Raw genomic sequence first — 27,652 nt, forward strand, 5'->3', positions numbered from 1 at the left:
CAAACCTGATAAATATAACGACGGTGACAGTATGCAACACAAAGCACAGTGGCGAGCACCCGGTCACCATGCGCTCACTCAAATCGCCGCGTCCTGAGACAAGACAACACAATCGCCATCAGCACCTGCACCCGCCTCAACACCTGCACCCATCTCAACACCTGCACCCACCTCAATACCTGCACCCGCCTCAACACCTGCACCCACCTCACACCTGCACTTAGTAATAGCGACTCTATCGACACCCGAAGACATTCCTGAAGGCCCTGCAGCGGATATCTCTAAATTAAAGACGGAAATCGAGTGTCTAAAAGCAGAATACTAAATATTATTAAACCACACGCTCGTGTCAGGCACTCGATTGCTTCAATTACTGATGAGATTTTCACGGTGAACACTCCGCCCCGCCTCGACCAGACCGCCCGCACTTCCGCGATGATGGACTGTGGTGACCAATACGAACCGGCCCTCGTGTTTGCTTCAGGACGCCGCACCAGTGACACAAATGGCTAGACTTGGTTGAAAAGTAAAAACGGTTTCTTATGGTTTCATGAAAAGTGTAAAAAAATCTATGTCACAAAAGTTTTATGTTTGTCAAGATTGTAGCTAACAAGGTGTTGCACAGAAAATAAATAATGTTTTTATTATTATTATAAAAAATTTAAAAAAAACCATTGTTAACAATTTCTGATAAGTTTCCAATACTATTATCATATGCGATATGAGAACACTTGGTGAACGATATTAGGAAAACTATTTAACGTTGGAATATTCAAAGTTTTATTATATTTTTAATATAAAATTGTATTTTTTTATAAAAATCTTAGTTATATTATGTTAGTTGGATATCTACTTGACATATTTCACAACTATTTGAACAAAATGGCCCATAATTTACTTTAACAAAATGTTTGCCTTATGTGGGCGATATTTGGGCCCACAACTCTAAGTTTCCCGAATCTCATAATATCAAAAGATTTAAAATTATTCAAATTTTAAAATATTTATAGATGTGGTGAGTCATCTTCAGTCAACTTATATGAAAACCAAAACTCAGTCAGGTCGGGTAAATAGTTTAAACTGACTAAGGGTTAAATAAATGAAGGTACTTATATCCTTGTTATCGCCAAGGGAGGGAGCGGGAGTAGGCACTGGACTGATGACAGGGATTGTGGGCACGGCTGTGTGCGTCTCCATCAGGGTTGCTTAGGGAGTGGAGAACGTACCTGTGTAGGAGGTAGTGCTGGGTGGTTGTTGCTTCCTCTTAAGTACTTCTTTGTAACACAGTGAACATATTCCGTTAGTAGCAGGATTACCGTAGAAACCACATCCAGGCTGGCACATTAAGTTGCTTTCAGGTACTATAGTGTGACTACTGAAAACCTAAAATTCCGATTATATCTAAAACCGAGTGTTCTTATGGTACTGATGCCTTTCTATTTGGTTCCTTAAAAATTCACTAGATCAATTGTTTTCCCTTCCTTCCTCTAGTGTCAAAATGTCTTCGTCACATGAAAGAAATTAACATACCATGGTGTAAATACAAAACCAAACTCATGGCCTGAGCAGTTTGATCTTCCTATAGTAGCATTAAAAATTGCATAGCCTATTTTCATTCAATATCTGATGTAAATGATATTCTGAAGTAGTGTATACGTTGAAAATAATTTCTTGTTACATTGTACTAGTAGGCTAAAAACAACATATTTTAATAACATTAAACGCTGCAAAAAAATGGTGGATTTTTGGATTCATCCCCTCTCCATTACAACAAATATAATAGAAAACCTTCAGTCTAGAAATTATTTTAATTTTGATTTATTTATTTACTTATACGGACGAGAACTCGGATCTCTCACTTGCCGGCGAGCATACTACCACTTCACCACAAAGCCCTTACTTTTTACGATGTAATTATTTTGTATTCGACCGTTTCTGTCACATTTATGTTTAAATAACAAAAATTAAATAAGATCCGAAAACCAAATATCTATCAAACAAATTTTAAATTAATAAAATTTGTGTATACGGTAGCCTCATGGTCGGATTTAAACATAGGCGCGCGCCTAGGGGTCAGCACCACAATTACAATTACATAATAATGCACTGGTCATGTTTTATTATCGTAGATAGTACGTTATACGTATACGTGATACAAGACCATGATTGTGAATGTACAGGGCTAGTGTATGGTGGTGACATTAGAAGCAGAGCAGCAGGTTGGCGTGCTTATGAAGTATTTTAATATCAAACTCTCACCGGTGCGAGGAGCGAGCAGCAGGTGACACACCTACGTGGGTGCGAGCAAGGGTTCTTTTTAGTAATTGGAGGGTTCACAGCAGAATTGAACCAAGTCCAATTTTTGCTCTTTCTGAGTTATGTATCGATTTGGACAGTAAAATGCGTTCTCTGTTCACTACAGTAATGAACCAAGTCCATAATTCATTATTTTGTCAATAGAATGCGTTAGTCTATTGTTGCTATGACAACTGAGCGCTAGTGTGTCAGAGCAGCAAAAGACCAAGTCCACTTGTATCATTGTCTAGAGCAACAGGTGCCTGGAAATTACATAATCTGCTGTTTTCCCGGTTTTTTGCATTTAATTGTGTGTTTTCTCAAGTTTATAGATACCCATTGAGTTATACGTAATTACTTTGTAATGGATGAAGATTGGTTGCTGGAGGACTGGAATAGTTCAGAAGGTAAGCCTGAAACTTAACAAAACTAACCTCTCCTAATCTAACCTAACTTTTTCATCCTACTACGTGTACTTTTAGCGTTCGATTACGTTGTCAGTCATAATACACTTGACATATAAGGTAATCTAACTTTTAGAATATGAAAACAACTCTTGGTATAAAACGGTTCTTCATTTTTTCAGAGTCTGATGAGGAAGAAGTAGGAACGAGTACTGCTAAGCAATCTCTCACTAAGCGATGTTTGAAACCAGCTTCAACAGGGCGTCATGATGTTCAGAAAACCAACTATCAGAATCCATCTAGGCCTACTACAGGTAACTATGTGCAATACTTTCAAATTGTTTGCAATAATACCATTATTTTGAATTTGCAAATTTTTTTGCCATAACTGATTGTATCTGTGATCTCACTCAATATTGAATTGCACTTATTGTATGTATTATTAATTGAAAGGTTATTAGTTGACCATTCAAAATGTTCATATTTTTCAGAAATTTAGAGCATTATTTTTAAAGTTATAATAGTTATCATTATATTTAATCGTTGAATTTTGTAGACATTACCGGTGGAGATCAGTCTATACCCGGGATTTCAGGAACTTTATTAGCAGTGAATCCACAGCCAGGTCCCAACATTGAACACAATGAAATCGGACAGTCTGCTAGTTGTCAAATCTCTACCTATGAAAGGTTAGATTAACAATATTTTAAGTTACGTTATTTTTATTCAATTGTTTACTTAAACTTTAAATTGGTATTCTATAAGGTTGCTCAATAATTAAGTTCCGTGGGTTTCTAAAACATACTACAGGTGGTTGTTGTATGTTTCAGAAACCCGAACAACTATTCAAGTTGAGCAGCTCAATGAGGATAGGGGCAGGAAAAGGACTATAAATGAGGCAAATTGGAAAAGAAATGAAAGAAAAAAGCTTAAAAACGAAGGGAAATCTTACAAATCTTGTAGAGGGCACTGGTTCCAGAAAAATCATTTAAAATGGAATTTGATTGCAAATGTGCAAAAAAATGTTCCAAGAAATTTGCATCCGAAGAAGTACTTCAAAATGCATTTAATTTGTTTTGACAGCTTGGGGATTATTGTAAGCAAAACGCATTCTGCCGTGGGTTAGTAAAAACTTCTTCCACTTCAAGGTCAAGGCCACGTGATGGTTCTGGCCCAGCAAAAGCTTAAGTCTTTCAATATAACATTCGGGATGGCAATGTCATTATCAAAGTTTGCAAAAAATATTTCTTAGGTATTTTTCAAATAAGTTGGGGCAGACTTTACAGATGTATTACTGACCATGAATCCTTAGGGGTAACTGATGGGAGAGGGATACATGCATCAGCCAACAAAATTGATGACACTGACGTGATTGAACATATTAGGTCCTTTCCATCTTATCAGAGCCACTCTACCAGAAAAGACTATATAAATAAAAGATACTTGAACCCTGATCTTAACATTAGAAAGAAGTATGACCTTTACGTCAAAAAATGCACTGAAGATCACAAGAATCGTGTAACACAATACTACTATAAAGTATTTTCTACTAAATTTAACCTTCACTTCAAACCACCATCAAAAGACACATGTCGCATTTGTGATGACTTACAAATGAAAATTAACAATGCCAACGATCCAGAATAAAAAAAATAAACTTACCACTGAAAAACACTTGCACTTGGCAAGAGCAGAAAAGGCACGAGAAGTTCTCAAAGATGATAAAGAAAACTGCTCTGATGAAAGATACGTTGGAACATTCGACTTACAAAAGGCTTTACCCTTTCCAAAGCTTTCAACTTCTATAGCATACTACAAGAGAAACACGTATGTCTAAAATTTTTCACTTCACATTTTCAATGACCAGACTGGATACATGTACGTTTACGATGAAACAGAAGGTGGTAGAGGCTCAGAAGATGTCTCTAGTTGTATTATTAAACATATGATAGAGAAAGCTGCTGGTTATAAGCATATTATTTTTTTTTTCCGATGGCTGTGGTGGACAAAATCGGAATATAAAACTAGCCCCTATCTCTCATGAAACTTGTCCAAAGTTCTGATATGAACGTTGAAACAATTGACGTTAAGTACATGGTGCCTGGTCACTCTTATTTACCAAATGATGCAGAATGTGGCATTGTTGAGAAGGCCAGCCGTCATGCAAGAAACATTTTCACTCCTGATGATTGGTTTAATATTATTAAAACGGCCAAAATCAAACATCCTGTTTTTGAAGTTGTTCCTATGAAAAGATGCGAGTTTTTCAGCACATCTTCACTGGAAGTGGTAATAGAAAACCGAAAAACTGCAACTGATGGTTCAGCAGTAAAGTGGTTGCAGATACGGTGGCTGAGATTTGAGAGAAACAAACCGTTCACACTCCAGTTCAAGCATTCCTTCAGTGAACTTGTTCAGTTTAAAGAAGTTGATTTTAAACAAAGAGAAAAGAACAAAAAGCAAAGAAAAAAATGCTAAACCGCAGCCAGGGTTACATTTAGGTTCTCTTGCAAATATCAACCAGCCGCAGTTGTATCCAAACAGACGGTCGATCGCGGCCTCTAAAAAAGGACATGCTAAATCTCTTGCCATATATCCCCCCAGAACACCATAGGTACTTCAAAAACTTGCCAACAGAAGTCCCTACTAGATCTTCAGTCACAGCTGCACAAGAAGGCAACGAAACACTAGAAGATGACGAAATTTTTTTTGATCACTGATGGGGTGGCTTAAGAAAATCTTTGTGGTGTGTTAATACGCATTTTTTGATCAAATAAATGATTTTCCATACAAAATTATTAGTTTTTATTCCTCCTTTTGAAGTAATGCTGTTATTATTGGACTTGGTTTATTATTGCTTGGAAAATATTAAGATATTTGTCAGTGCAAAAGTGAATCAAGTCCAGCAATTCTTTTTCGAATAACAATCGTACACTCGTCCTTAAAAATACAAATTGCTGGGTATATCCCTATTTAAGTTAAAATATATATTGTAATGTTGTTTTTAAACTAAATTTCTAAAAGAATAAATGAAAAAGTTATGGTAAACTAACTTTAAAGTGAATTATCTCAAAACTTGGTTCAGTGGAATTGGTTCATTGCTGCTTTGAGCCCTCCAATTGTAGGTTTATTAACAAAGATTTATACTAGGTTTGGTTTCTTAACAAAATGGACATGCTCTCTAATGATGAGGTGTACTAGCAGCAAGCAAAACGTTAATATACAGCTGCAAAGAAGATCTAGACAAAGAATTGGACAGCGACGTTTTACAATTTAAGGACTTCCAACCATTTTCAAAACGAATATGAGAAAAGTGAAAACAAATGTGCTTTTTTGCAATTTAGTAAATAATGTGAATGTATCAAACTACGTTAGAAAGAAAACGACGTAAAAGACTGCTTTCCTACTGTAGGTGGCGTTAAGAATGTACCTTTCCTTGGTGGTGACTAATTGCTCTGCAGAAAGATCATTCTCTAAGCTGAAGTTGATCAAGAACTGAATGCATTGGCCTGACAATATGTCAGAAGACAGGCTAAACGTTTGGGCCTTGATTAGTATACAATACGACATTCTAAGACAAGTCAACCATGAGGACATAATAAAAGCTTCATTGCGGAGAAGCTTACAAGAAAAGCAATCAGCAAGTGTGACTGAAGTGAACATGATTCTCAGTACATTTATTATTTCGGTGGCTTATCTTTACCTGAAATGACCTGAAACATAAATAAGTGATATTAAAGTTGTCTAATACCTTACATTTTCTCATCCATGTCGATGCCTTATGTGCCGGGACTATCGGAAAAAATTAGAAGAGTAGGCAGAAAATGTAATAACAAACACTGCATACGATATACAACCGGGTGTAGGGAATATTACAACCGCTTTCAGAACACAATCAATTTTAAACAAAATCTCATAAAACCAAATAAGCCATAAGCACTCTTAATTCACAGCGAAGAGAATGTTTTTAACGCGAACTTATTGATGCTTCATACATAAACTTAGCAAACCAACCGCTAAGAACCTTCGGTTGAGTTTAGACCACTTTGGATACCAAAATTAAAAAAGAACTAACTAGGAAACCTAAAAGGATTATACCAACTAAATAAACCTCAACCAACAAAATTCATACACAAACCATGACTCTTAAGGGGGACGCTGCTTTAGCACACCTTGGAATAAGCACTCCCTCGGCCTCTGACGTCTCGGCACCCCCTGTTCCAAGGGGGTGCTCATTCAGCGCATGGACATGGCCCAGTCACTGAATTAGCACCCCCTAGCATTCAACAAGCAACACCTGCAGATTTATCTATATTACAAGTGTAGCCTCGAAAAGTGTTTTATATAAATACACAATAATAAACCTTTTAACACTTTTTATATATTTTATTGTACACTGTGTATTTCGAATTCAATGAACCTACAAGTAGGTACCTGATGATGAATTCAATGAATTCGAAATATACATTGTACAATAAAATATATAAAAAGTGTTAAAAGGTGAATATTATTGTATATTCATATTTGTATTTTACAGATTAAATTTAATAGTAAATATAATAGTTTTTATCTGGATTTTTGTGACGCTGTAGCATATAATCTACTACCTACGATTGTAATTATGTTAATTTATGTACGATTGAAATTTCTGATAAACGATGAAATAATATGTTTCTCAACTTATGCCTACTTTCTCTTCCAAATTACCATAAGACTTAATATATAATAATGTTATATTGTTCTGTATAATAATGTTTAATATATATTATATAATTTTATAATAACATTTTAGAGTTTTTTTTAAGGAATTAAACAAATGAAGCATGAATATGACAGTTTTTAATCGTAATTTATTAAAAATATGAATATTTTTTTCAGTAAATCTGCTCCTAAAATGCAAAACAATTGTAATTTATGTTTCAGACCTACCTAAGGTTAGCATAGAGTCATATATTTGATGTTTAATGAATTTGTTTTAATATTTATTGTTTTAGGGCATATTTACTTATTAAAATTTAGTCAAACGACAATCAGGTGTATTTCCAATAAAACAGCTTATCTATGATGTTGTCATCTATAAAAGAATTATTGTCTTAAAATTACTTTACGATTGTGCTTGTTTTTTTATTATTCCTAATATACAACAGTTATTCTAAAGTCTCTTTTATTTAGTTTTGTAACATTTATTGTGAATATGTTAAGCCTTATGGTAAATAAAGCAGCTTATTATTGTTAACTAGGAATTTAATTTTTGTCTGTAGTTGTTCATTGATGATGAGTTTACAATACATCTATTAGGTTTTAATGTATTAGAGAAAAGAGTGACTTGGCAACATATATGTTAACGTATTTCATATTCTTTAAATGAAGGAACTGGGATCTGAGTGCAATTGGCATAAGATACTCAGCTGCCATTTATTCGATTTTTTTATTGTGAGCTACTCGCTGAGAACTTCAATGTCGACCGTGTTTTGTCACAGTAAATCTGTCTGTATGTTATTTTACATAAGTTTGGTCATTAGATTTGTCATAGAATACACTTAAACTGTAGTTCTTGCAATACCATAGTAAAATTGCAGATTTTAAGAATGTAAAAATTAAAAAAATGTAATAGCTACAATTTTGAAAGTATTAAGGATATTATCATAATATATTTTTGTAGCTAGCCTTTCCGCCATAAACATTTTACCAATACTCACGTCACCTTGAGCAATAATGCTTTTGAAAATATGGTAATATATTTATTGCTACGCGTTTTAACATGGTTTGTTACAGCCTTTTAATTTTTTGTTGATTATAGTTTAACTAAGTGATGTGGGTATAACTGAATCCAATCAACTTCACGAACATTATCGCCTTGCACAAACTCCTGTACAAACTAAAACACGATGTAGATAACAGATATTAATTCTTGTAAGCGTTACAAAATATTGTAATTTTTTGTCCAGTGTGTTTGAACCATACTATTTAAATTGGTTGTCCCTAAAAATCATTGATCCTTGGCCTTTGGAAAATTACACTTTCACAGTACAAAGTTTTCCCGAGTTTGATTGGTCTTCGCAAAATTCATATACATATTCAAATTTTTTAACGTAAGCATATTGGATGTATAGTATTTTTTACAATTGGTAATTAATTATTTGTTTTTTTTTTAATATTAAGGTCAAATCATAGCAATTAACAAATTGCAATATGATTAGAGTTTTATTGTTTTATTCAGTTGGAGGTGCTTATTCTTCACATCAACAGGGTATAAGCGCTGATTCAAGGGGGTGCTAAATCAGCACATAGACACGGTCAAGGCGCTGAATTAGGACCCCCCTACTCGAAGGGGGTGCTTATTCAGGGCATGGACACGGCCACTGCGCTGATTTAACACCCCCTTCCGTGACGTCAAAATGACGTCACTAGCGAGGGGGTGCTATGTCCCTCTTAAGGACCCAAACATAGGGCCGGGAGCGGCTTGCCTTTACCCATTCCCCCTCCTGACCGTCGCCATCCTGTCCCATTGTTATAGATGGCACTACGCGGTGGCGATGAAAGAGCCGACATCGCTATTCTGTAGTTAGTATCCCACTGTAGCCTGTGCTGGTGTGATGTTCGGTTGTGATCCTCGTACTCGTGAATTGTGCTCGGGACTTGCACTCTGTGCAGTGACAACGATTCGGCTGGACTCCAAGCAGCTTTGGGTATGTTTGACCTCTTTCCTTTCCTTTCTCTTCTTCTTTCTGTGTTTATTAACACCTGACGAAGAGGATAGATATAAATACTCGAAACGTTGTGTTATACCTTTTGTAAGATTATACGGGATGAATAAAAGGTCAGGACCCCCCCCCCATCTCATTTGTTCCAAAGTTTATACAAGGAGATATCCTTTGGGTACTGGTTCAAAGTGGAAATGAATGTTCAGTTGGTAATTTTCACAATTTTTGTATCCCCCCAAAATGCCAGATTTTAGGAGGAACTAAAAATTATGAACACCGCTGGATAATAATGATCCATTGAATCTACTCTAAAAGTATAACTTTTTCTGACGAGATTGAAACAAAGAAAGGACTGAATTGTACAAAACCGTAGTTCGAACCGGGAAAGACCGGTCACTCCATGAAAATAAACGTCTTATCAGTGTATTTTCTAATCTTCATTGGATCCTTCATCCATTGCATTCCTAATTGATTCAGAACACAAACGACCAATAAAACCGGTTTCAACTCAGACAGTAACTTTACACCAACATAAATACAAGTGTAAAGGCTTAACTTAATTAAAATGTTGACGACCTATTATTTTGTAAGGGAAAGAAATAGCTCTGGTTTTCACCACTCTTTGAGTGTTTTATCCTCTTCAAAACGAGGGGTCAGTTAAGATGGATTACGTGTAAAATGTTTAGTTACTCCTAAAATCTCACATTTATGGGGGACGAAACAAATTTTCAAAATCGCTAAATGAAACTTAACTTTGACTTTGCACTACTACCTGAAGGATGTGTCCCTATATAAACTTTAGAACATAATAGATAAGGGAGAGGGTCCTGACTGTTTGTTTACTCTGTATATGTACAATAAAACAACAAGAGAACTATAATATTAAGAAATGTAAAAAACCTGACGATAGTTACTAGTGTAACACAATAACAATTCTATAATGCATAATATGATAAAACATATATATATATATATATATATATATATATATATATATATATATATATATATATATATATATATATCTGGAGCAATAATGTGATTCACTTAACAGTGGTTATAAATTATACTTTTAACAGTTAACGATATATCTTGATGACAAAACTACGTTTATAACAACAGCAAATAACAAGGAAACGGTCATATACATAATTAACAAATATACAGTAAATAACAGCAGCAAATATAACAAAAATACAATTTAGAATGGGTAAACAAGCAAAAGATGGCAAGAAGTAATTAATTGAATTTCACAAATAATTATTACGTTAACATCGGTAGGAATGAGTTATATGATAATGAATAGACTGCCACTATGATACTGATTTATTAATAGTAAACATTATATGGTAATTTGTCATACATTGTCACATTGAAAACACGTTATCGTACAATTAAATGTTAAAGGCAGTGTAATTTGTCCAAACTTTTTGAAAGAAGCAACACATTATATAAATAAAAAATTACATGAAACAAATAAAACATCGCTTTACAACACTGATAAAAGAATTTTCTAAGATGAACAACATTCCACCCCCCCCCCCCCCCACCCCCCCCCCCCCCCACCCCCCCCCCCCCCCACCCCCCCCCCCCCCCACCCCCCCCCCCCCCCACCCCCCCCCCCCCCCAAAATGATTTAAGGGGTTGGAACAAATATATTTTATTTTCCATTTACCTTTCTTTGCAAACCCAATTTTTAATTTAAAAACCTATTCCAATAAAAAATCAATTAAAAGAAATTTTATTTTTTAAATTTACCATTTAGGTATATTAAGGAAAGGAAAATTTAAATTTAATTAAAAAATTTTCCTAATTGCAAGGACCTTTTTTAATAGTAATTAAATTGAAATTAAATTATTGTTTTCTTTTAAAAAAATTTCCCCAGTTATATAAGTTGCAAAATTATCCAAAAAAAAATAAAAAATTACCAAGGACAAGGTTTCAATTAAAAAGGGGCATCCACCCCTTTTATAAAATTAAGTATTAGCTTTATTCATGATAAATTAAACCAAAAAAAAAATTGTAAAAAAAAGAAAAAAAAACATTTAATAAATAAAAATTTTCAAAATTTAACCATTTCCAACATGGAATGTCTTCCTGCCAGTCTTTGGGGTTTAATCTTTTAATTTCAATAATAGTTTGATTTTTTCCCCTCGGCAGACAGGCTGATCATTTGGGGAAAAATTTTAACTTTTCCCGGTCTTCATTAATTTTTTACTACAAACTTTTTAAAACTAAAGTTTAAATTTAATTCAAAATATTTATTTTTTCCATTTAAAAACCCCTTAAACTTTTCTTCCCTTAAGAACCCTTTGATTAAGGAAGTTAAATTTAAAATTAATTTGTGTTAAAGTTTTAAAAATTTGTTTTTTTTAAATTTATTTAATTCTGATAACACTTTAACGTATAATTTTTTACAAGTTTTTTAATTTAAATTAGGTATGGTGCCCCAAGTGGTCCTTTAAAATTTAATTCATTTAAGATATAACCCATAAAATTTAACTAATTAGCCCCAAAACAAAGAATTTATAATGTTTTTCTTGGGAAAGGGAAATTTCCTCTTCCCAATTAAACCAGGTAACTACCCTAAAAAGGTATAATTTTATTTTTATAAAAATTTTGTTTTAGAAAACCAAAAAAAAAACTGAAAAAAAAAATTTTAAAAATTTAAAATTCAAAAAACCAGTAAAAAAAAAATAACAGTAACGGTTCCCAAGGATGTAATACGGGGTGATTTTTAATTTCAAAATATGTTTTTAAAAACATTTAAAATCTTTGAAGTTTCCTTTTTTCGCGTTAGTTTTGGAAAAGAAAATATTATTAAATTTGTTTGATGAAATTTCTTGCCTAAAACTTTGGGTTTGTTAAAGGATGGTAAAAGATGGAATAGCACGTATACATAAAACTTATTAATTATATTTTGGTGAATTGTAAACCCAAAAAAGGGGGTTTAATAAACTTTTTAAAAAACCCAAAGTGTTTACTTTTTAAAATGCGAATTTGGATTAAAACATTTTTTTAGCTTCTTTTTATTTTTTATTTTTTCATTTTAAAGGTGCAGCCCCGCTTTTTTTTTTTTTTTTTTTTTTTTTTTTTTTTTTTTTTTTTTTTTTTTTTTTTTTTTTTTTTTTTTTTTTTTTTTTTTTTTTTTTTTTTTTTTTTTTTTTTTTTTTTTTTTTTTTTTTTTTTTTTTTTTTTTTTTTTTTTTTTTTTTTTTTTTTTTTTTTTTTTTTTTTTTTTTTTTTTTTTTTTTTTTTTTTTTTTTTTTTTTTTTTTTTTTTTTTTTTTTTTTTTTTTTTTTTTTTTTTTTTTTTTTTTTTTTTTTTTTTTTTTTTTTTTTTTTTTTTTTTTTTTTTTTTTTTTTTTTTTTTTTTTTTTAAAAAAAAAAAAAAAAAAAAAAAAAAAAAAAAAAAAAAAAAAAAAAAAAAAAAAAAAAAAAAAAAAAAAAAAAAAAAAAAAAAAAAAAAAAAAAAAAAAAAAAAAAAAAAAAAAAAAAAAAAAAAAAAAAAAAAAAAAAAAAAAAAAAAAAAAAAAAAAAAAAAAAAAAAAAAAAAAAAAAAAAAAAAAAAAAAAAAAAAAAAAAAAAAAAAAAAAAAAAAAAAAAAAAAAAAAAAAAAAAAAAAAAAAAAAAAAAAAAAAAAAAAAAAAAAAAAAAAAAAAAAAAAAAAAAAAAAAAAAAAAAAAAAAAAAAAAAAAAAAAAAAAAAAAAAAAAAAAAAAAAAAAAAAAAAAAAAAAAAAAAATTAAAAATTTTTTTTAAAGGGAAAAAAGGTTTTTTTTAACCTTTTTTAACCCTTTTTACTTTTTTTTAAAAAATTTTAAAAAAAAAATTTTAACAAAATTTTGGTTTAAACGGGGAAAGGGAAAAACCCAAAAATAAAAAAAAAAAAAAATTTTCAATAAAAGAAAAAAAATAAAATTTTAAACCTTTTTGGGAAAATTTATATAAAACTTTTTTGCCAAAAAATTTTTTATTTTTTGGTTTGCCTTTAAAACCCTTTTTGGGGGGGGTTTTGCTACAAATTTAAAAAAACCAAAAAAATATTTCTTTTCCCTTTTTTTTTTGTCCCTTTTGGCGGGGTTGTTCGAGAACGTACTTTAAACAGAAATTGGAAAATCAAAACCCTGACCGTTATGAGCCCATTACACATACGTTTTTGAATTTTTTTCTCTCCTCCATTACGTAATTCATAAATTGATTCACAGGATCACTATCAAAGATCTTTGTTTCGGTCCTTTGCACATTTCACAAGATTTACCATTAATACATTTCCAACAAAAATTGTTGAGAAACACAAAGGTTAACTTTATGAACTCTAGATTCTTCCGTTAAAATTTCATCTTGACGGGTCTCTAAATCAAAGAAAATGAAAAAGAAAGTCTTTTGGTTTTGGGTTTTTCCTGTGTCAACCCGCATGTAACATTGATGGTTCGGGGGCATGAAATCGTTACATATTTTACAAAAAACTTCCCCGCACACGTGTTTTGACTTACGACTGTTGAGAAAGACAAGCCTTTGGCACTGTAAACATTTTTTTACCGACTTGCATCGTTGACTCTTGTGGGCTGCGAAACAAAATCTGATTTTTCATGGTCATGTTTACAGTCAGGGCATAAAATTCCCCCATGCTCCTCTTTACAGGGTGGAGAAACGGTTTGACATGCAGGACAGATATTTGAACATCTGTGTTCAGCTTTGTGGTCATAAAGGGACATGGCATGCTTCACAATAGAAATGGCACGCAAAAGCTGCAGTTAAGCTAGTTATTACGTTGTAATGGCTTTCGTGATACAGCAAGTTTATTTTGTACTGAGCATCGGAGTTAGTACCTGAAAAATAAACATCTCGACCCTTATTATCGTAGTTATAAACTGTTAATATTGTACTTTTTTGAGGTTGTCTTGAAATTTATTAAGTTCGGGGATCCCCGCTCCCTGTTCAGAAATTTGGACCCCGGCTTTAGTCATCAGTTTTTGGGCTCTAAAAGTTTGTCGCTTACCCATGTCCTGCCTTATTGCTTTGAACTGAGGATCTTTTTTTGGCATAGGCTTTTGCTACCACTATAGCTCGGGGCAGACACAAGATTATCACTATTCTTAATGACTACGATACCATTACGTGCTTTTACATTCTTCTTGGAAATTATTTGTACAAACCTGGTCTTCTGAGGCCACCACTACCTACTGGAATATTGGTGCGGGTGCACTTAACTCTAAAATGTGTCCATGGACTTAATCGAATCCGTATTACTTTGGATAAGTTTTCCAAATATATCCCAAATTATATCCCCGTGAACTTGATTTGCAGGTCTATAAGCGATATATCCGGAATCTTTGGTCCTAAAATTCAGAGAATCTAAAGTGAAGCCTAGGTTAGTCATATTCGGTTAGTACCGGCTTTCGCCTTTTCGACAATACTCCCAAAACCCTTTTTAATCCAATCAAGTTCGGACACTCCTTTGGGTACTGGGTTAAACTTGAAAACTGTTTCTGACCCATATGTTCTAAACCTTCTACAGTAGGTTTCACCGGTATGCAAAAACTTTTACGGGATCCATGTTGTATGTAATTAGCTCTAAAATAATACAGCAAGCAGCTTTGATACAAGCTTTTGGAATGGGTGATTGACTGTTTCAACGTCACGTCTAAGAATGACAAAAAGACCACGTCACGCATTTAAGTAAGTGTAGGAGGTGCGCATGCGCAGTAAACTTTTTTACAGTGCACTGTGGTATGATGTAATAACCGAAATAAATTACACAAAACTTGATTATAAATACGACACACAAATAAATTAATGAAATCTATGTTGGATTTGTCACTACGATACAAACACAGTAACACAACGAATTAACTTGTTCACTTTCATAAAAACACAATAACACTGTATTAGATTTAAAAGAAGCAATAGTATAAAACACTTTAAGAACACACACAGTGTAAAGGAGTTTAATGTCTGTTGATCGCTAAATAAAGTACAAGCACTTAATAAACTGAAAATGTAATAAAACTCCTATAAGCTAATTTACTTTTATAAAATTTCTTGTCCTTGATATCGACTCTGTATACACAATGTTGTGCAATATCAAGGAACAGAGCGACATAGGTCTTACCTCTTTGACGTCCACCTCCAGACTGGCGAGACAGGGAAATCTCTGCCGCCTGTGTAGAACACCGACCAATCAGAGTGCTTGGCGGCTATTTTAGACCAATCAGAGACGCGCTTATTTTTGACCAATGAGGTCTCTTAAAATTGCGGTTGCAGCTGTACCGTTACTCGTCTGGGTTTTTTCATGTAACCGCAAACCTCAATCCATCGCATCCTGTATGATTAAACTAAAATTCAAAAGTATACGAAGCGGTATACGTTTTTTTTTGAAAATAGGACTATAAATAAGTTAAAGCTCTTTACAATCACACTCGGGAGAAAAATTAAATACTTAATTACACACCGAATGCAGTACCTATGTATTATTCCGACTGTATTCAGGATGGCAGATATCCCGTGCTGTACTGAAGATGTTATAATAGTTATTAGTTTTAATATTGTTGTTATGAAAATGAATTATCAGAGTCCGAGGATGCAGGTAACCGCAAACCGCAAAACTGTCCGTTACGAGCAGTGTCATGAGCCGGTGCAATGGGTAAGTCACTGTGGTTCGAGATTTCATAAGAGTGCTAGTATAGATTATAATATAAACATTAGTATAAACGCGGTCTCGAGACGATTGGACTAATACCTCTGTATGCGTCTCTTTATAAATAAATTAAAGTAAGGGAACAGCTAGGAAACCAGAGTGAGGTTATGATGGGTCTTTTAGATGTCCAAGTATAAGCGACATATATAATTACACACGGTAAAGCTTAAATTGTATGGGATGGTATTCCGTATTTAAGCTACGCCCCGCTTGATATTATGAAAATGAGAGCCTGGCCGTTAGAAAGTGATGGTGGATTTTAACGTGGATAAAAAAGTTGGAGTGCCGTAAAGGGAGGCGTGGGTTAAGTGAAAAACAAAATACTTGATTAATATGGAAACTAAATGTCTAAGCAGTAGTTGAAATAAATGTATGGTGCTTTGTTAATAATGAAATACGGTTCTTTTAATTACCGGTTAAGTCTGTTTGAGAGTTGTGGTCCCGGAATGAAGTGATTAGACATCCAAGTGAAAGGTAACAGAAATTAGGGTCCCGTGATGGGTTGCGTGGGATAAGAGTATATGAAGTACTTCGTTAGACATTAGGTGTCCAGGTATTGAAACATATGCACGGGCATTGATCGGCAAATAGTAGTACGATCGCTCAGAAGGTACGCCTCGTGTTATAAGCTGTTAGCTTGAGGGAACTAGGACCTCGGGCTGAGAATATCCTGTTGGGAAAGTACTCGGTAAATATTAGCATTACACTTTCAGGTAATGTATGAATATTTGTCAGTAAAAATGAGAGTCCCGTGTTAGGCCTGGTTTTTTTTTTAATGGGGACCTCGGTATGTTAGAAAATTGAACGAAATGCAAGTTTGAACCCTACGAAGGTAAGGGCTAACTAAGATTGTGCGATGTGCTCGGTAAATACTCGTATATGGAGATTAATACGGTAAAGGTGTTAACTATATGTGTGGGAACCCAGTACAGGGTATTAATGGTGGGAAGACAATTTTCGAATGTGACGCTACGCGTAGTAAACACTTTAGAGTGTGGAGTCGTGGAGTATGTGTAAGGGCTAAGAGACGTGGTTTGTACGACATATTATATGGATGCCTGTTGGACTTTGTGGATACTAGTCGGTAATGTGTAGGTGGTCTAAATTGGGTATGGGTGATACCCCTGGGTAAGAGAGTACGGGAGGCATTTGGAAAGTGTTGTTGTCCCGTCAGTGTGAGCGGGTGAGGGCCTGAAGACGCTAGGGTACACGAGATATAGGCGCATACACACGTAAAGCTCGGGGAGTTAGAAATCATAGTATGTGCAATATCCGTAGTTAAGAGCGAGGTATGGGAGACAATAGGAAAGTTGTGAAGCCTCTGCAGGATCCGTTAGAAAAGTAGGTCTTAGCATGTACAGGAGACGGACTATTGCAGGCCTATGTGGTACATTGGTCGGTAAAATTGTAAAAATCTGGGTATTGGCTTTATGCCTGACTAGGAGTGGAAAGTGTGGGGGCCACGGCAGGGTGCGGATGAGGGCCGAAAGACGCTTGGGTACACGAGAGAGGTGGGAGGCTGTAGGCGTATACACACGTAAAGGTCGGGGATTTAGAAATCGTAGTATGTGCAATATCCGTGGTTAAGAGCCGAGGTATGAGAGGTTAATAGCATAATGTGAGAGTTTTCTGTAGCGACCATTAGAAATACAGGTGTAGGTCCGGGGAAAAACGGGCGATTGCAGGCCTATGTGGTACATTGGACTGTAAATTGGTCAAAATTCGGGGTATGAGCGATACGCTTGGGTAGGAGTACTGGAGGCAATCGAAAAGTGTAGGGTCTCGGTAGGGTACGAGTACACGGTTAAAAGATCATCATTCATCCGATAAAAGATAGGCGATCAGAGTACCGATTTGGGTATAAGTTGGAACCCTGTGAGGGACTGTTCAGGTGTGGGTCTGTAAGAGACCGGGGGTATATTAGATGGGTGGCTAGGTCCTGGAGTGGAGTGTTATAAATAACAGTGTTGTGGGCAATATATGTGGTTAAGAAGTATTGGAGGCATTCGAAATGTTTGGGCAAGGGCCGTTAGAAATGTGGGTGGGTGCGGTTTTTCATGCATTCCTGTACTCGAAAAGATGGGTGACGGAATATGTCGTGCATGGCCGGTAAAGGTTAGGCGGTCAAAATCCGGGTATGGGCATTACGCCAGGCTCGGAGTGCGGGAGGCAGTAGGGACTGTTGTCGGACTCCTGTAGGAGCCATCAGATACGCGGGTGCGGGTGTTAAGACTCTCAGGTACTCAAAAAGGTGAGTGTCAATAGGCTTCGACACGGGACCTGTGGACGGGTGGTTAAGCAGTACAGAAAGTCAGAGGTGTGTTGACAACAGGAAGTCTAGGTTGAGATAATATGTCGTCGGAAAACAGGAAAGTCTGTGTGGTTAGGAAACACCGAAATGTACCTCCCATAAGAGACAATCTCCCATTGGCTAGGGGAGGGACCAGGAGTGGTGACAGGGTGTGTAGGAGGGGGTGGGTGGGGGGCAGGGGCATGGCCTAGCCGCCATTGCTGCCCTCTCATTGATCCAGAGACGATGGTGGTTGTGGGGAGGGGTGCAGGGGGCGTGGCCTAGCCGCCATTGCTGCTCTCTCATTGGTCCAGAATAACTCCATAAGAGCCCATGTTACGGCCAGAATCCGCGGGAGGTCTACTGGTGGATACTATTAAGTATCTGGGAATCGTATTAGATAGGGAACTAAAATTGGTAACCACATATAGCAATTTTGAAGGGAAAATTGATGAATCAACTTCGTATTTATAATTTTCTTAGACAATTATGACCATTAGACGTACTTCGCACGGTTTACTTTTCTTTAATTCATAGTAGGCTTGATTACGCTCTCTCCTGCTGGGGCGGTACGTATATGAAAAAATTTAGGAACATTAATAACAATACAAAAGATTTTTATAAGACTAATGACCAAAGCTAATTTTAGGGAACATTCTTATCCCTTATTTGTGAAGCATGAACATATTACCCCTTCATTATATGTACTTTTATAAAGTATTAAAATGGTTTTATATGAGAATTGGTAATGCTCTGAAAAATGTAAATAAAGCAGAAATGAGATTAAGAAATGCAAATAATTTTTGTGTACCAAAGCATCAAAAAACACATTTTACAAAATTTTTTTCTTTTATAGCTCCGAGGACATATAATTTATTGCCAGAATTAGTCAAAAATAGTAGGAACATAAATATATTTTCTAAAAAAATTAGAGTATGGTTGATAGGTCAAAATTATATTGAATATATGTTTAAGATAATAAATTAGTTTATGGTTAGTCTTGTCTGCTAAGTTATAAAACCATTTAAATAGACATGGTAGAGCATTATAAAATAATTATTTATAATATAATATTTAATGTTACATGTATTAATCCTAACATTTTAATTGTAAAGTTATCCTTTTTATTTAGTACATCACTATAGTTATACTAAATTTAAACTTTGAAACATACCTAATAGTACATTATTTACTACATAGGCTACAATAACTCGTTTTCATAATTTCATTCTTGCTCGTTTCCGCTATTTTTATTTTTACCCTTTTTGTATATATTATCCCCAACACAGGCACAGCCTTATGGGTATCTAAATTTACCTTATTGTATAAATTTATTGGCCTAATTATTAGTTTTAAAAAATAAAGAAAAACCTAAAAGGATGTAATCTGCTTTTTACATTTTATTACTCTAAGTACATAAATTAGAAATAAAATAAGTAGAAAACATTTTTTTTGTATTTGTTATTTACTGCTATTGTAAATACGTTATCTAATAGTATTATTTATTACTAAGCACTGCCAATAATATTTGTTTGTAATATCCAGTTTTTTTATTTTGGGGAAATAAATGATTTATTATTATTATTAAAAGGGAACTGCGACTGGACCTGTGTAATAAATATCACCAAAGTCAATGTTTGTTCAAACTTATTCTTACAAACTTTAAACAGTTATACTGAAAACTCGAAAAAGATTCTTACAAATGAGAAGGATAGATTTCAAAAAAATTAAACCATGGATTTCGGAAGAGTTGGTAAGGGGCATAAGAAAAAAGGATAAAATAAGAAAACTCCTCAAAAAACAGCCGTTTAATCTGAATCTAAGAGAATACTTCATACAATTGAGAAACAGATTGAATTCGCAAATTAAATCAGCAAAATTTAACTATTACAGATCAAAAATTATCAGTAGTAAGAATAATCCGAAGCTTTGTTGGCAAATAATTAATGAATTATCTGGGAGGGTGAATAAAAAAACAGTTTCCCCATTTAATAATTATTTTGCACAAGTAGGTTACAATATAGCTCGGGCTATTGACTCGAGCGGTCCACCTGTCGTCAAAACAGTAACAACACACGCTAAGACTTGTCGTTTATTGGTTTTTGTCATGTTGGATGACAATGACCATACGGTTAACACGGAATTCACAATTCACACTATCACTGAGACAGAACTTCACCGGTACGTTACTAGCATGCGTGGTGGCTCAGCTCCAGGGTATTATTGTATATCCGCGTCCCTCTTCATTGATAATTAAGTATCAATTCCTCTGCATTCCGCTTCTTCACGTAGTTAATTTAAGTATACGTACAGGCAAATTTCCAGATGTTTTCAAGATCGCCAAAGTCATTTCATTATTTAAAGCGGATGACGTTACCGTGATGTTTAAACTATAGACCGATTAGCCTGTTAAGTGTATTTTCCAAAGTTTCCATTCTGTTTTTAATCTATATAAATAATATTTCTAAAATTAGAATTTCTGGGAAGCTTTCACTTTTTGCAGACGATACTGCTCAATTTTTTGAGGGGTCCAATTGGGAAGAAGTTTTTCCAAAAAGCGTACAGTTTCAAAATTTGCTTTCCTTAATTATATCTAAGTCTAAATTTATGCCTATTGCCCTGAGAGACAGCAGTGACACCCTAATTAATTTAATTAAACTACACACGTGTGGTAATCCTACAATTCTGGTGTGTCATTGCGGATCTTTAGAAAGGGTTGATAATTATAAATATTTAAGGGTTATATTGGACAAAAGAATGAATTCATCTGCACATGTTCACTATGTTAATGGTAGACTTAGAAAACCCATTTATGCTTTTCGTCAAACTGCATGAATTTTTAAATTTATAAGAAATAAGAGTAGCTTATTTCGCATATGTTCAATCGCTTTTAGAGGGGGGGGGATCATATTGTGGGGTGCTAGTTATAGAAGTATTTTAAATCCACTGTTTGTAACTCAGAAAGCAATACTTAAAGCAGCACTGAGAAAAAATAGGCATTATGCATCGGAAGCACTGTTTACCGAAATGAATGTTTTGGATATAAGACAAGTGTTTGTTAGAGTAGTTGTTGTATATATTTTCAAACATTACAGAAGTATATTTGAATTTCCGACTCACCATTATGCAACAAGAAATTTTACATCATCCATATTTACGCCCAGGCTAAATAGAACCTTTTTAAAAACAAAAACATTTTATGTTTCTCACATCATTTACAGAAATTTACCAGAATTTCTCAAGTATATGTTTTCGTATACATTATCAACTTAAAAAAAATAAAACATACAATAAATCAAACTAAAAATTGATTAAAAAGTGTGGGCTGTGATTATTGTGTTTTTTTATTTGTGATCTCATGGTGATAGGTGTGTGTGTGGGGGGGGGGGGTAGTGTGGATGTGAGCGTGAGAGTGTGAGCGTGTGGTGTTGGTGGCTAGCGTGGTAGGTAGAGGTGCGGGGTAAGATTAGTTTGGGGTAAGATAACTGAAAGGAGGAGGCAGAGGACTCAAGCATTACCCTATTGAGGAGTCCGTTTGTTTTTGTTTTTTTATTTCTTATCATCTAACAGTTCGTCGTTTATTCTTCTTTTGATTACCTACATTCACTGATAAGTATGTTTGCTATTGCGTCACTTTTATAACCTCATATTGCTTTTACTTCTATACCACTGTGAGCGTAATCTGTACCTATAATTATTAAATAAATTATTTTTCTATATTTTTTTTAAGTAAACAACATTTTTTAAACATCTTGTTTTAGTAAGGAACTTATTTTTGAATTAATGGGACCCATTCTATGCACCTATGTGAGGAAATATTTCCACAAACATTAGAGTAGTCTATATATAAATATTAAATTTGTCTTTACAATTTTATGTTGTAGTGTTATTACTAAAGTAATTTTATATTATAAATGTAAAATTGTGCTCCAACGATTTCTAATTTTTGTACCATAATGCAAATAAAGATGTTTTAGATTTGAGTTGTAAAAATGTATGTGGTCTAATTTGTTACATATTTCAGCACTCATAACTGTATTTTAGGGTGTACATTACATTTTTGTTTTGTTTTTCGTCCTCAGGAGGAGTCTGAATTACAGGCAACGATCAATAAGCAATTTTTATTTCGGTCAAGGTCACAACAGCTGTTTCGGGCGGGTCATCGTCTCTCTCAAACATCTTCGATAAAGCGTCCGCTAACGCGGTATTGGTACAACGTCAAAAGGAAAATTCAAAATCCTCTCATTCACCGGGCAAGTCTTCCTACCTTCCGTTTGTGGTTTACAACATAGGATACGTTATCTATAATTAACTTAACATTTTTAACTTCTAAAAATTCTCATCATTTTTCTATACAAAATAGTGTACTTAACGTTTTTTTCTCGTAAATAGTATACTGTAACTCGGCATCAGAGAACTTCCTAGAGTAATATATTATCGGCATTAATTCCTTTTGGTCGTTTTCTTGTAATAAACAACCACCTGTGAATATTCCACTAGCATTTGTCTAACCTACAAATTGTTTTGAGAAATCGGCCAACTGGAGTACAGGAGGATTCTTTATGGCTTCGTCTAAATTTTAAAATTAATTTTTACATTTGCTAGTATAATAAAAACGAGTGTTCTTCCTTCCTAAACGATTTAGAGGACTAAGCAGTTCGTTAAATGTCTTTATGAATTTAGAAAAAAATTTGTTATAAATAAAAACTGTAAAGACTGTTTGGAATTTCTAGGCTGCATTAATTATCGTATACTCTATTTCGCTCGGGATATGCGATAACTGTATAGTTTTTTAATTACATTTTCCATAAATAAAATGTTCTTAAAACAAAAATTGCCTTTCTCTAGCTTTGCCGTTAGATCATTTTTACTTATACTATTTATAACATCTCTTACATGCACTAAGTACGAATATAAATGTGTAACACTCAAATATCATCATAAATATTGATCACATATTTCAATTTTATACTATCCAAAACCTTGTAGAGATATGTGGACAGTAAAGCACTAAAAATATGTAAACCAAGGGGGACCATTTTGACTTTATATTTTCCAAATATTGCACTCAATGACTAAGGTCTTGACTATCAACTAATAATGGACATTGCCAAACACTTTTCATAAATCTTCTACTGAAAAATATTTTTCTCCACTTAGATGTTGATAGTAATTATTTAAATCATTTATGGGAAAATCTATTTCCTGCAGATATTTAGTTAGTTCTGTATAGTTGACAACAAATCTGTCCTATTTTGTTAAAAAGGCTGGACTACAGTATGCTGATTACTTGGTTCGATTATTCTTTGGTCAAACCAATCCTGTATTACGGTTTTCATTTTGTTTACGATGGGAGGGCTCATAAAATAAGGCCTAATATTTACTGGTGGGAGGTCATTTAGTGTTAATTTGACTTCTAAATCTGGCCCCTCTCATAGTATTGGAGTTAAAACGTTTGGAAAATCGCTCATTAGCTTTTAAATCTCAGCCTCAACTCGTGTCCACCCCATATTTACATCTGTTATTTAATTCCTGTTTTAGGAGCTGTTGTCTTACAATTTAGATATTTTCTCACTGCAATTTAATTTATTTAATTAAATCGTCATTAATTTTTAACACTGTGTGTAATTGAAGAAACGGACATGTTAATTCAGGAACCAAGTCCACAATTGCGTCCTTTGAATATGTATTTGTCATAATTTTCAAGATACTATAAATATTAACAGCTAGGTCTGAGACTTCTTCATGGATAAGCTTTTTTGCCATACTTATAAAGTTATTATTGACGGTGTTAATCAACATACTGCGTAATTCGAGTTATTATTGTCACCAATAGCGCCTTGACGCGGCAACCTGCCAACAACGGTGTGCTGCGTGTTGCGTCTTTCAATTTTGGGCATATAGCAGCGTGACCGCCCAAAGGATGGACAGAGTTATTATGATTTTAACTAAACTATTAATTATAATAATACATTTTCCTAGTCACAATAAATTTGTTAAACAGGATTCAAATCTCTTCTTTTGGATGTTCCAATAAATTATAATGAGATAGTGTTGTACTAAAAAGAGATAATAAACTTCAAAACTGCAGAAATTGCTGGAAATAAATCTCAACAGATCTGTTAGTCATATCTACAAAAGGTTTAGTGTCCAAAATCGAAATCAATGCAGAATGCTGACAATTTATACTTCGCTAAATATAAAAGGTAATGAATGTTCAACTTAATTGCCTTTGTTATGTGAAATATAATATTATTATCAGTACCGATAATAACTGTTCACTTCTAATACGACCATTTTTACCAATTCCGGCTTGTTATTAACTGTGCACTTGTGTTGACTTGCTTACACAACATGGTCTGCATTTCAACATCAAGGGGAAAATATCATTAGCTGAACTTATAACGAAAGCGGTTATGGCAATGAAGGGGCCAAATTATCCCCTTCTGAACATCTTCCTCAATCGGAAAGGCACCTAATATCTATCGGAAAAATTCATAGAATCCGCTACTAGACCAGCGAACCTGACTTTCATTTCACTGTTTAGCACATTCTGTTTAAATATTCAGTCAACCAGATGTACTACACTTTCACACATCTTTAGGCAGTATTATTAAAAGTAATGAGTTGGATATTAATGAGCGTTGACTTTGTGAGCAAGACTATTTCTACATAGATTCCATACATGTTTTATCTAAATTTTATTGCAGAAAATTATGTGGTAGTAGTGCAATTTTTATAGAGGAAAATATTGAATTGAAATGAATTGTTCTTATACTAACTTTGAAATAAATCCTGTAATCTTAATTGAGATAAATCAAATTATTTCCAAATTACACAGAACTCCTGATTTCAATACGTTTTTTGGACACACTGAAATCTTTTCTTTTGTTTGTAAATGGAAAATATAATAATTTGTACAACATAATTTCAGCAGATTTCAAAGTAAGAATTTTTTAAAATTCATCTCAAACCGGAAACTGTTTCACTGTGTGTGTATGAAACCTTGAACCGTTTCGTTTGTGAATATATGGTGTCCCTACTTTAAGTGTTAGAGACGGCTTCTTAGCCCTAACTTCGCTTGGTAAAATAAGACATCTTTACTTTATTTTACTGTTTTTAATCTTATACGATCATTTAACACGTACTGGCTTAATGAAGTAAACACAAGAAGTGATCCATGTTTGGACAACATAGTTAAATACGTTGCAAAGGATCAATGTTGGGTTGCTTGCACAGTTCCACATATACTCTATTTTGAAAGGTAGTGATAATTGTAAGATTGTAAATATAGGTCCTACAGTAATAGCACATTTAAAAGTAAACATTTTACAAATAAATTGGGTAAGACTAAGTAAATTAAAATATGTTGAACTAGTATATGGATTTTTTATCTCCTTATTGACAAATTCATTTGATGAATGCTGTAAAAATCAGACAATAAGGTTAAACATTCTAGAAGGACAAATATTAAATGGACAAACACCTAGGAACCCGAAAATTAAAACATGAACACTTGATTTTCAGTTTTATATAAACTTTTGTTTATGTGTGTGTTTTGATATATATATATATATATATATATATATATATATATATATATATATATATATATATATATATAAATTAAAGTATATGGTTTACCCGTTGTGCTGTAATAATATTGGTCAAATTGTAAAACGATAAAGCCACTGCCTTCTATTTTGCTGTCACTTTCTGACGTTATTTTCCCTTGATCATCCTTGCCGCGTCATCAAAGTTGAACTCGATGAGTCGTTGTTGACAGACATGATAAATGTATCCAATAATTTGTCTATGGCACATTCTCTCTGCCTATTATCGTCTTCTATCTTATAGTCGTACTCGTAACACTTGCGCCATTTCTCAACTAAATATTCATTAAATTACTTTTTGCTTAACTTGTTTATGTCTTTCATGCACTCGGTAAAGTCAGCGATCCTGCCCTTTATGTCACCCTACACTAGTTCAACTGGTTTCAGATGACAGGGAGGCAGACTAACTACAGTGTCTCCTGTATCAATAAAATATACATCAACAGTTTTGACTAACACTAACAGTTGAACCTTGTGCATAGCCGGGGTGATCTTAATGCCGTGCCGGGAGAGCCAGTCTTGGATGTCGTTCTTTAACGTCACACTGTTTAGTTTTATTCATCATCTGACTTTTTATAGTTGCTTACATTGTTTATAACAACTACCCTAATGTCAGGGAGATTTGGAACTAGATATTCGTAACCAAATGTGAACATGTTGTTGTAATCTTAGTGTATATCATCATGATAGTCTTAAGACATATTGATTTTTCCGCTTCTTTTTACTGGCAAGCTGCCATATTGCTAATGCATTTAGAACAAATCCTGCTCCACAACCAGAGTGAGGTACTATGTCTTGGACCCTTACCAACGTCTTTTTTTATCTCGATTTCGGTTTGTGACTGCCAACACTTATGGATTATGTGCGACTTGCTAACGTTTCTTCTATTTACACTATAATTTTATCTCATTTCTCTGTTATTGGATGTCGCGTAAATAATTTGCTCGCCAGCCTGCTACACGAATCTGTTAAATTAATATTTTAACCTTGGACTGACTTCTGACTTACCCATTTATTTCAATACATTTCTTAGCTAATTTTTACCGCATTTTAGGATATTTTCTTCCTCTAACAGATATTTACATTTTGTCAGCCTAGGTCATGTATTGTTGTATGACGAATTTTGTAAAATAATGAACAAAACTTGACTGTGGGAGTCTAAAAGTCAAACTTTCCCTTGTTTTCCCTCAGCTGCTATTTTACTTATTACAGACCCTGAGACTCCAGTCGCGTTGCTTGCTGAGTAAACAACGTTGTATTTAAACTAGTACTTCTTTGTAACTTTCTCGTGTTTTGTTGTCATTATCCACATATCTTGAACGTGGCCACGCACTGGACGGCACGAAGGACTCACATATGTAGATGTATACGCCATATAGTACATGTACACGTGAGCTAAGAGACACCTGCATAGGCCCACAAACATACAATTTAGTTATATAAGAGACAAGTAGCTGCAATGTAAACAATACGGCGCGAGCAAATGCGATCCACAAAGCTTATAAACATAATCAAGGAAATACTCTTTCCACTCTCTCTCCACCGGAGGGGGACCCTCCTGCGTGTGGCTGCTCAGATATTTGTGTGGGAGACTCTTCAGCTACTGCGATGATGTAAGTTGGCAACATAACCCAGGACGAGTTGCTCAT

At 33.8% G+C, this 27,652-nt stretch overlaps 1 protein-coding gene across 1 annotated transcript; it reads right to left on the reverse strand.

The window, feature by feature from the left end:
• Window positions 1–78: 78 nt before the first annotated feature.
• Window positions 79–27,652, reverse strand: LOC124369593 (zinc finger A20 and AN1 domain-containing stress-associated protein 3-like). Its single transcript, XM_046827637.1, has 3 exons — window positions 27,527–27,652; window positions 1,227–1,335; window positions 79–281 (listed from the first exon to the last, which is right to left on the reverse strand). The coding sequence occupies exons 1-3, from the start codon at window positions 27,650–27,652 to the stop codon at window positions 79–81; spliced, it is 438 nt and encodes a 145-aa protein (XP_046683593.1).

Source organism: Homalodisca vitripennis, chromosome X (genome assembly GCF_021130785.1).
Source record: "Homalodisca vitripennis isolate AUS2020 chromosome X, UT_GWSS_2.1, whole genome shotgun sequence".
NCBI classification, from domain to species: Eukaryota; Metazoa; Arthropoda; class Insecta; order Hemiptera; family Cicadellidae; genus Homalodisca; species Homalodisca vitripennis.

Bases quoted from the DNA above. Each gene is read 5' to 3' on its own strand.
- LOC124369593 (XM_046827637.1), bottom strand. From the start codon at position 27,652: ATGAGCAACTCGTCCTGGGTTATGTTGCCAACTTACATCATCGCAGTA. The intron at 1,336-27,526 runs GTATTTCCTTGA...TTAATGTGCCAG, and splicing joins GTGGAGAGAGAGTGGAAAGA to CCTGGATGTGGTTTCTACGG. The intron at 282-1,226 runs GTACGTTCTCCA...TCTTTAATTTAG, and splicing joins CAGCACTACCTCCTACACAG to AGATATCCGCTGCAGGGCCT.